This window comes from Muscardinus avellanarius (genome assembly GCF_963383645.1).
Source record: "Muscardinus avellanarius genome assembly, chromosome: 11".
Lineage (NCBI taxonomy): Eukaryota > Metazoa > Chordata > Mammalia > Rodentia > Gliridae > Muscardinus > Muscardinus avellanarius.
Window position 1 is genome coordinate 28,336,813 of NC_137797.1, and position 10,915 is coordinate 28,347,727.

The window sequence follows — 10,915 nt, forward strand, 5'->3', positions numbered from 1 at the left end:
ATAAACAGAGTCCATCTGTGTCCCTCCTTACTCTTCGTCACCACTCTTGACCAAAGTGACATTCTTTCTTGCTTGGACTACTGCACAAGGCTTTTCTGCTTCTATCGGGGTAAATCTCACTTCCATTCCCCACAGTCATTACTTAGGAATTCAAATCCAATCTTTTCACTTCCTTCAAGGCTCCCCTATGCTTTGAGAATAAAATCTAATCTCCTTCCCACAGCCTCCAGGCCCTGTAGGATCAGCAGCGCTTCCTTCTCCAGCCTCTGCCTCTAGCACTCTCCCTGAACTTCCTCCTGTGCCAGCCATACTGACTTTTGCTCTTCAAACTGACCAAGTCATCCCCCTGTGAGCCCCAGAATTTGATCTCCAATCTGCTAGGATTATTTGCTCCAGCTCTCCATGGGGGAGCCTCCGGCTGCCCTTTCTCATTTTTCCAGTGTCCGCTCAACCTCCTTAAAGAGAACTTTCCCCAATATCCCACCTAAAATGGCTGTTCCATCACCTGCTTCATGATAAACCTCAGTTTCCTCATCTGTAAAACAGGAGTAATAATAATATTACCTACCTTATAAAGTCATGGTGAAAATTCAGCCTAATTATCTTCCCTGGTAATTTGCACTAGATATTAATGCAGAAAGCCATTACTCACAGAAGCCAAAGCAGAAGGTAAAATGCTATGAAGACGTGGCCTGGGGACCAAGGAAGCAGAAAAGGCCACTTGGTCACAGGATGAAAGAGGCTGCTGTGCTAAGTCAGGTTACCTGTGAGACCTAGAATGAGCATCAATTGTTTTGTGAGTTAATATTGGAAAAGTGCTTAAAATAATGCTACATAGGAGGAGCTCTTAAAGTTTTAGCTATCATTTTAGTATAAAAATAACCATTTACTTGTCAAATGCTTATTGCCTTCCCTGTTTAGCCTTGTTATAAATATTTTCACACACTGCTGGGCACATAATTGAGAAATTATTTGTCCAAACCAATGACTGTCCTTCTAATCAGTTGCTTTGCCTCTGGTCTTGCCTCAGTTGCTTTTATTTTCTGAGTAATTTTTCTTTTATTACTATCATCATCATCATCATTATTATTATTATGATGATGATGATGATGATTGTGTGTATTACTGGGGATTGAACCCAGGGGCATTCTACCTCCCATCTACACCCCAGCCCTTTTAATTTTTTTTGTTTTGAAACAGGGCCTCCCTAGGTTGCTGAGAGTCTGAGTAATCTTTCTGGAACACACTCAGCTTGTGTATGCTTATAATCCACCGTTGTACCCCAGTGGCTGCCGCCATGTTTTGCACATCCTGCTCAGCAGAAATGCTCCAAAGACAGACATGGGCGGAGTGGGGCAAGTTGTAGGATCTGCTGGCAACCTTTCAACAATCTCTGCTTCCTGTCTCTACCACTTGGTAACAAACTCACCGAGACCAGAAGCTTCTGGTTAAGTTTTTTTGTTTTGGTGCAGTACTGGGGATAGAATATAGAGGTGTTCTACTGCGAACTACACTCCCGGCCCATTTTATTTATTTTATTTTAAACCAGGGCCTCACAAAGTTGCCAAAGTTGCCCTCAAACTTGTCACCTCCTGCCTCAATCCCCTGAGTAGCTGGGATTACAGGCATGTGTCACTGAGCCCCGCAACCGTTTGTTAAAAGCAAAGTCTGGAAAGTCTGAAAGTGACTGACCATCAGGATAAAAACTACCCACCTTTGGCTGTCTCATTAAGCCCTTCGCCATCTGGACCTGCACGCTGGTTTCTGGATACTCCCCAGCCAGGGTGAGCGGCTTGTGGCTCACCAGCTTATTCAACATCCCGCTTGTGCACAAGCTGTGCCTGCTCTCCAGAACTCCCTTCTCTGCCTTCTCCGCTTAGCTTCAAGACACAGCTCAAGCGTCACCACCCTGGAGCCTCCCAGGTCCTCCCAGCCGAGGGTGACGCCTCTTCTTTGTAGCATCTTTCTCCCCTACGGTGAGACCCAGGCTCTATGTGAGGTTCGTTTTCCTCCCTCCCTCTTCCCATGATAGCAGGAGTCAGAAAATCACCACCTGTGGGCCAAATCTGGCCTGCTGCCTGTGTTTTGAATGGCCCCATGAGCTAAGAATAGCTTTTACATTTTTAAATGCTTGGGAAAAAAATTTAAAAAAGAATAATTTGTGACAAGTGAAAATTATAAGGAATTTGGATTTCAGTGTCCATACAGTTGGACTGGAACCCTGCAGGCTCATTTATATTTTGTCTATGGCTGTGTTCATGGGACAATGGCAAGATTCAGTAATTGTGACGGAGGCGGTACATGATTTACAAAGATGAAAATATTGATGAGCTAGCCCTTACAGGAAAGTTTGCTGACCCCTGCATAACAGCATTGGCCAGAACGCTGGCATAGGAGTAGGGATGAATTCCTCCAATAACTTTCCCAAGGAAAATACTATGTCTAACTATTGATGGTAAGGCTGATATGAAAGTCAAATATAGAAACTGTGAATGTAGGCCACAGTTCTATTTATTTTTGTGCCCATATAAAAATTAGTATTTCGTCAAGAGAGAAAATTAAAACTTAGAAAAGCTATTAGCACATTTAATAATAGTAGTAGTAATAACAATAATAAAAAACTAACCAACCAAGCAACATACCACTACCATGACCCTGCTCCAATGAGTAGCCAGATGGTAGTAGTGATTGAACTCAAAGGCATTCTACCTCTGAGCTACACCTCCATCCTGGTTTTATTTCTTATTTGGAAATAGAGTCTGACTGGGTTGCTTAGAGCCTTGCTAAGTTTCCAGTGCTGGTTGCAAATCTGCGATCCTCCTGTCTCAACCTCCCAAGTACTGGGATTACAGGCTTGCCACCACTCCCGGCTCACAAGGGAACTTTGAAATTCCTCAGTCTTTGTCATCTATATACCAGCACATGTTTGAGAAAGGAGTGGTCAAGAGACTTGACGGGAGGCAGAGATGACACCAGGCGGTTGTAGTCAAGAGTTGGTCATGGTGCAGCTCTTCACCATTCGGTTCTGAGGGAGTCCACCTCAGCACCTGCAGGGTGCCTATGGTGCATTTGACCCCCTTCTTCTAACTAGATTTCAAGTCAGTACCTGCCCCGGGGGCTGCAACTCTATACACTTAACAAGGGCTCTTAATCTCAATTCTCTCTCTTTCCTAGTAATTTGCACTAAATAATATAGAAAGCCATTGCCCATAGTAGCCAAAGCCAAAGGTGAGAAGCTATTAAGGACCGGAGAAAAGCAGGCTTAGGCATGGTGGAGGCCATGAGGGGCAGGCATTTGAGGAAGCAGAGGAGGCCATTTGGCCGCAGGACAGAACGAAGCAGCTGTGCTAAGTCATGTTGATGATGAAACCTTAGCATGAGCTCAGACATTTCCTGGTGCTGAGCTCCGTCCAGCCGCCTTGCATTCAAAGTGGCCTCTAGCTTCCTATCAGGGAGCCCCACCCTATTGCTGTTACTAATCATGATGGCGGTGACAATCTGTATGTACAGAGCAGGTACTGTGGACCAAGTCGTGTTACTTCCCCACAAGTTAACTCATGAATCCTGACAATAACCCTACAAAGCAAATAGGATCCCTATCTGTAGGTGAAGAAACAGAGGTGTAGAGGGTTAAATAATTTGCCCAAGGTACTCAGCTGGTAAGTGTCAGCTCTGGCCCCAGTTGCCCTGGCTCTAGAGACTGCTCCTATGCCTAGATTACCAAGTAATTCCACGTGCTTCTATCCAGGAAACCTCTCATTCCCTTATTTGAGCTTATTTAAGTAGAACTTTGCAACCAACTACAGCTGACTAGGAAAGAAACTGGCATCAGGATTGAACTGTAAAGGAACTCTTGGAGAGGAATGTCTGGTGAGGACTTGGTTGTTGTAGAGTACAGTAGAAGACTAGAAATCCCTCCATATCCTAGAGGAAAATGCAAGTCAACTGCTGTGACCCAACAATGAAAGACCTAGTTCAACTCTGACTTCTAGGTTTCCAAGATTTAGAAGGCTTCCTAGGTATTTCCATTGAGCAATTAGGAGGGAGAAAGAGATAAAAAGCCACGGAGTGAGTGGTTACTTGTTATGGCCTAAGTAAGAGGCAACGGAAAAAATGGGGCAAGTCCTCTCCTGGTACCGCAGATGGAATATAAGAGAAATTGCTTCCTTTTACAGTAATGGTGCTTAGCCCTGAGCAAGAATTTGAATCTTATTAAAACATAGACTGCCAGTTCTATCCCCACCTCTAGAGTCTCTGGTTTAGTAAGCCTACTATGGGGCCCAATAATTTATATTTCTAAAGAGTTCCTAGAGTAATGTTCATGCTTCTGGCCCAGAGACCACATGTTATGAACCACGGCCCTACAGCATAAAGCCCTTTCCTCTCACATTTGAGAGGCACAAAATTATTAGGCACATTATTAAATTAACCATAAAAAAATCCAAGCATGAGTTGGGTGTGGTGGCACATGCCTGTAATCCCAGGATCACAAGTTTGAGGCCAGCCTCAGCAATTTAGGAAGGTCCTGTTTCAAAATAAAAAATAAAATAGGGCTGAGGGCGTAGCTTGGAGGTAGAATACCTCTGGGTTCAACCTTCAGTACAAGAAGAAAGAAAGAGGAGCCGGGTATGGTGGCACACACTTGTAATCCCAGGACTTGAGAGGCTGAGACAGGAGGATCATAGGTTTGTGGCCAGCCTCAGCAACTTAGCGAGGCTCTCTGCAACTCAAACCCTATTTCTAAATAAAAAAATAAAATAAAATAGGGTTAGAGTTATACCTTAGAGATAGAATGCCCCTGAGTTCCATCTCCAATACAAAAAAAAAAAAAAGCTCAGGTCCTAAAACTGGACCACCCAGGTTCTAAATCCTTTGCTGTTTACCAGCTATAGAACCTAACTGAAGCACTCAGGTCTCAATTTTCTCATCTGTAATCATCATAATAACTGCAGTCCTTGCCTCGTATGGTGACTGAGAATCAACAGAAAATAAGGCATGTAAATTGCTTTGTGCAAAACCTGGCCATAATAACTCGTCAGTGCGTTGTAGCTATGATTGCTTTCCCCTCTTGCTAAGAGGGTGCTGTCTCCGCAGTTGTTCTTTTTGAACCCCCCTTGCATATCAGATGTGCGTATGGAAGTACAATTCACCACCCCGTCTACAGACGGCACAGTGGTTAGGCAGAATCGTAACAGAAACGAGAAGGGGGATAAACATCACAGGAAGACTGTGGATTTTGAGGTCAGCAGCCCACACTGCCGAGTAGATGGGGATATCACTTCTCCACACAATAGCCAGAAGCGCCTCTGGCCGCTGTCTGTCCAGAGCATGTGAGCGCTTTGTGGTTGTCTGCATGACAGTTAAATTACGTCAGGCTTTAGAATTATGTGAGCAGAGAGGAAGGGGGTGTGTCTCCCCAAGAAGGAATAGAAATAATTAGAAGAGTTAGTCCCATGAGCCAAAGTACGAGAAAACACACCACCTGCAGTATCTGCACCATCTTTCAAAGAGATCACCATCTTTAAAACCATGAACAACCCCAGGACCTAACTATGGCAGTCGAACAAGTCTGGAAAAATCCATCTTCACAAACTTCAGCACAAATACTTTCCTATGGGTCCCATTGGTGTGCCAGAGATTCAGAGAGAGAGAGAGAGAGAGAGAGAGAGAGAGAGGGAGGAGGGAGAGAGAGAGAGAGAGAGGAAGTTGTGTGTATGTGTGTGTGTATGTGTGTTTGAGCACGCGCGCACGTGTGTGCGTGTGCATGTGCTCACGTGCTCATGCTTATAGTAACTAAAATTGAGCCCAGAGGCATTCTGTGTGTGCGTGTGCATGTGCTCACGTGCTCATGCTTAAAGTAACTAAAATTGAGCCCAGAGGCATTCTATCTCTGAGCTACACCCCCAGCTTTATATTATTTTTAATTTTGAATCAGGGTCTCACTAAGTTGTGGAGGGCCTCACAAGGTTGCTGAGCATGGCCACGAACCTGGGATCCTCCTGTCTCAGCCTTCCAAGTACTGGGATTATAGGCAGGCACCATCGTGCCTGGCTAAGAAGTTAAATTAACGTGCAAAATTGAAAATAATAATTTTTCTATTAATCCAAGCACAGGTATGTTATGGAACAAAATAAAAATATTAAACAAACCATGAGAAGTTTTAAAACACAACACAAGATTTGGGGCATGTATTGCCCTCTACCTTCAATGCCACATTCAAGGGGAGATTGCTTCAGCCTCTTTAATTAGAGGACCTAAAAGGGAAAGTTTGAGAAGTACCAGCTGGACAAAAAGAATATAGAAGTAGCCATTAGAAGACCGGGGTCCAGGCTGGAGCACTGATACCTATTGTGTTATGTTGAACAAGTTGCTTCAGGACCTTGAACTTTCTCATCTAAGAATAGGACACTCCCAGAATCAATCTTGGACTTGATGAGAGGCTCAAACAACTGACATATGAGGAAGTGTAGCACAAACGCTCATTGGGAGTGTTAGAAGGTTTGCAGCACTCAGAAGCCTTGGCACATACTGGGGTTGCAGTTAATCTGCTTTAGTCATGAAAGTGCATTTGAAGTTGGCGGCCAGGCAGAAAAAGTATCTCTCCTCAACCCCAAGAGCAGACTCATTCATTACACAGGGACCTTGGAAATTGCACGAGCATTTCAGAAAATTCATCCTTAACAGGAGAAGCTGAAGGGTGAAGAATGAGTCAATGAGAGGATGGGAGGGAAGAAGAGAACCCAGAGATGGGAAAACACTGCCCAGTCGGTTGCCACTAACCATGGCTGAGTGAAGATACAGGAGCCAGCTAGGAGCGGAGGGAGAAGGCAAGCACATCTAGCCACCTGTGCACTGCTGCCTGGTAAAAGGACTGGATTGGCTCTGAAGAATAGCTGCTGGAATCTATTGGGGCTCCCTCTAGATTGTTTCAGGTCCGACTCTTTTTATTTTTTGTCACCTATAATTCAGCATATCTCTCAAAAACACATTCAAGACCTGAAAATAAAATGCAGCACAAATGCAATCTAATGACATCACTCTCCAGAGTGACAACCCAGGGCACACCGATCCCATGACCCCATTAAACGGGGTTGCAACCTGCTATTGTCCCTTCAGAGGCAAAATCGGTGGCACCCACCATGGAGCATTGCTTAGGCAAGCAGGCATCAAACAAACAGTTGTTGAATTAAGTATCTTATCTGCCTAGTTAATAGGTTAGAAAATTGTCAGCTTTTTCATCAAAACTACCACCTTTATTTTTTTCCATTCAGGCTTCTCTTAAAATTCAATTCCATTAAGGCTTTTTAATGCATACTAGCAGCGAGGAATTTACTTAAATGAAAAAAAAAATGCAAAACTCCAAGTTCCCACCTGTGCAGCCATGAGATGCTATTGTCTGAATCAGAGCATATTACTTAACTTGGATGCCAAGCTCAGGGGGTAGAGACCCCATCTTTCAGAACACGCAGCTCTGAGCTCACCAGGAGTCCTTCATAAATAACAGCAGCAAGAAATGCAGTGGAGGGACCCATTTTAATTATTTTTCCCCATTCCAGATTTTTGGCAGCCTGTGTTGATCTCTTGCTTGATTTCCAAGGGGCAGCTCCCGCCCAAGAGCTCCCGTGAAGATGTCGCTCTGTGACTCTTTCAGCCCCAGCCCATCCCCGGCCCAGCAGAAGCAGGAACACCTGATTGAGCCAAAAAAAAAAAAAAAAAAAAAAAAAAATGGATTCGGAGTACATTTAGGATGCCTGCTGGCTTTGGAAGGGAACAGAGTCCTCCAGGACCCAATAGGTAGATGCAGTCAAGAAAAATGTCTTGGCTACACACATCGGCACAGCTGTCAGATGGCAACGCTTGGACTTCTACCGTTGTTACCTGCTGTGGGCCTCGAAGCTGTCCTGTCATTAACCCCAGAGACCAAGTGTGCCTAAAGCTCAGCTCAAAGTATTATTTGGGGGGTACTGCCAAGCCTTTCCACAGAGAAGTAGAAGGCAGCGATCTTGCCAAACTTGAACCGTTCAGAGTATAAAGATGTACATGGACATTAAACATGAAATTATATATGTACCGCAAGATTTAAGTCATTCAGGGGAGGCAACATGTGGTATGTCTATATTTTGAAAAATTATACCAGTAATGAAATGAAGACATTACATTCTTGTCCCAGCAGACAGCTGACAGGCAGAGAGGAACAAACCAGTGACCAATCTAAGGAGCCTTTTTCTCCCTGGATACCAGGGCTAATATTTGGTAGGATGCGCTTTGCAGAGAACGGGGTGGGTGGGGGTGTCTTTCTATACACATATTAATATACCTCAGCGCCACCGCTCCCCTGTACCCTGTCTGTACACAACAAATGCAGCGGTGCCACACATTTTCCAAGTGGAGACTTCTCCCTTTTCCTGACTCCTTTTATCCCAAAACAATGGCAACACCTGTAGCCGTTAATTTCTGCTCTTTGATTGCCGTCCAGTTATAAAGGAGGCTCTCAGCAGGCTCCCCTCTCAGGAGCCATATGTGGAGTTAATGTGCCAGCAGCCTTGGAAGGGAAACGGCCCCGGAGAAGTGCACAATGGCCCCATAATCGCCATCAACTGGACCCTCTTGAACTGCGCTTTATTTTCTAGTCAAAGAACTGCCAATCTCAAGCTTCAAGCTGCGGCCGCCCTGGGAGCCCAGGGGAAACCTGTGTCTTTTGCCTGGTTCAGGCACAGCCCAGGGGTGGTGCCAAGGAGCCCCTCGGTCTAATCCAGCAATCTAGAGCCCAGAGACTGCCTGTGGCACCCCTACTCTCTCGCTTGCTCTCCCCTCCAGGGTGAGGCTTTTTACCCACAAAGCCACCCCCTCCTTCTCCAGCTTCTCCACGGAGCTGGAGACCACGGCAACCCGCAGCCAAGCCACAGCCCCGCCCCCTTGCGCTGGGTCCTGCTGGGGTGGGGGGGTGCGCGCCGCTTGGCAGGCCAGCATTTTATTTACCCGCGTCGAGCAGGCTACCAACTCCTCGGACCACATCACAGGCGTCGCTGGCGGGGGTTCGGGGCGGTGGGGGGGGGCACAAAGACTGGGGTGTGTCAGCGAGCGCTTTAGGTTCAATGGCTTCTCTGCTGAGGGCACTGTTTGGTACCTGTGCTGCCCAAGAGAGTCAGAGCCACACGCCTGCTGAGCCTACACGGAAGAGACGAGTCTCAGGAGAGAATTTAGGGAAAGGGCCTGCGCCTTGGGGGACGCAGCCCCGAATGAGCGTCCTCATCTGGACAGACAAGACTGGCACTCGATGCAAGCCCGAGAGTTTGAAGCCCAACTCCAGCCCTCCCTGCCCCTCTCTTCACTCTCTCCTTTTGGGGATCTCAGGCCCTGCTCTGGTCTCAGAAGGCCAGTGAACCCTAGCCCTGGTAAATGTCACCGGGACTCCTCCTCTCCGGGCACCCCCGCCTACACTCCCGGCTCGGCCGGCAGCGCTCCCCGGCGGCCCCCGGGGGTGGGCAGGACTCACGCAGTTGTGCTGGGTCGTCTCGAAGTCCCAGCTGCAGCTCTTGGCGCGCGCCTGGATCTCACTCATCCTGAAGAGGCAGAGCGCCGTGGTGGCGGGGGAGCGCCTCTCCTGGCCCTCGCCGGTGGCCGCGCTGAACACGCCCGCCCAGACGTCCAGGGCCTCCACCAGGCTGGAGGAGAGGAGCAGGCGGCGGCCGTCGGGGTGGCCGTGGCCGCAGTCGAGGGCCGCCTGGCCCTGGAACAGCACCTCGGTGCTCTGCGCGATGCGCGCCATGCTGGGCCAGCCGGTGGCGGCGCCGCTCGTGTAGTTGTAGGGGTAGTAGGGAAAGTAGACGCTGCCGTTCCAGAGGAAGGCGTCCACGAAGTGCAGGCTGCCCCCACCCACGCGCAGCTTGAGGCGGCCCAGCTCCTCGGTGGCCAGGCTGCGCCCCTCCGTGTTCTTGAGCGCGATGGCGGTGTCGCGGTCCGAGGCGGCCGGGTTGCAGCGGCTCGCCGTCTCCGGCTCGGGCAGCACGTAGGTGGCGGCCACCGCCAGGTACCAGCGGTTGCTGGGGTCGGCGCGGTACACCACGCCGGCCGTCGAGCCCTGCGGGTGGCACGACACCACCTCGGTGCCGTTGCGCAGGGAGCTGCGGCTCAGGTTGCCCAGGGGCCTCACCTCGCAGGCGCCGCGGTCGAAGGTCCAGCCGGTGAGCAGCAGCCCCCCGAGCCCGGCCGCCCCCTCGCGGTAGGGCAGCAGCAGCTTGCTGAAGCTGCTCCCGGGCCGGGGCCGCGCGGGGGGCGCCAGCGCGACGGGCTCGGTGCAGTTGCCCGCCTGGTCCCGGTACAGGCGCGAGAGCCGGTGCTGCAGGCTGTAGTCCAGCTGGTCCAGGCAGCTGCCGCTCGCCACGAACACGCCGTCCGCCCGGCTGGCCGCGATGGCTCCGATGGCTTGCTCCGACCGCCACAGCGGCTCGTCCGCGCCGCGGGCGGGCGCCGCCAGCGCCAGCAGATAGGCGAGCAGGGGCAGCGGCGCGGCGGGGCTTGGGGGGCGCGGCGGCGCCCTCCTCGCCGAGACCTCCATGGGGCTGGGGGCCGCCCCCGGGCAGGGCGCGCGGCGGGACCGCGGCTCAGGCGCGCGGCGCCGGGGACGCAGAGCGGGGCGCGGGCGGCGGCGGCGGCTCCTGCGCGCGCTCCGGCCCCCGCGGCCGCCCCATCCCCGCGGCTCGCCCGGAAAGGAGAGCGGGAGCACGGCGCGCGGCGGGCTCGCTCCCCCCGGCAGCCTGCGCCGCGGCCAGCCCTGCGCGCTCCGGCGCCGCTCCCTCCTCGCCCGCCTTCGCCGGGGAGAGAGTTCCTCTGCGCGGCGCGGGCGCTCGCGGGGAGGCGCGGAGGGGAGGGAGGGGACGGGCGGAGGGGAGCGCGGGGAGGGCCGGAGAGGTTG

At 50.3% G+C, this 10,915-nt stretch overlaps 1 protein-coding gene across 1 annotated transcript in view; it reads right to left on the reverse strand.

The window, feature by feature from the left end:
- Positions 1-10,558, reverse strand: part of PLXNC1 (plexin C1) — a gene marked incomplete at both ends in the record, with an annotated part of 173,198 nt that extends 162,640 nt beyond the window's left edge. The window contains one exon of the mRNA XM_080705775.1: positions 9,497-10,558. Within this exon, the coding sequence (XP_080561901.1) occupies positions 9,497-10,558 (1,062 nt within the window). The remainder of the gene's footprint in view (positions 1-9,496) is intronic.
- Positions 10,559-10,915: the final 357 nt, after the last annotated feature.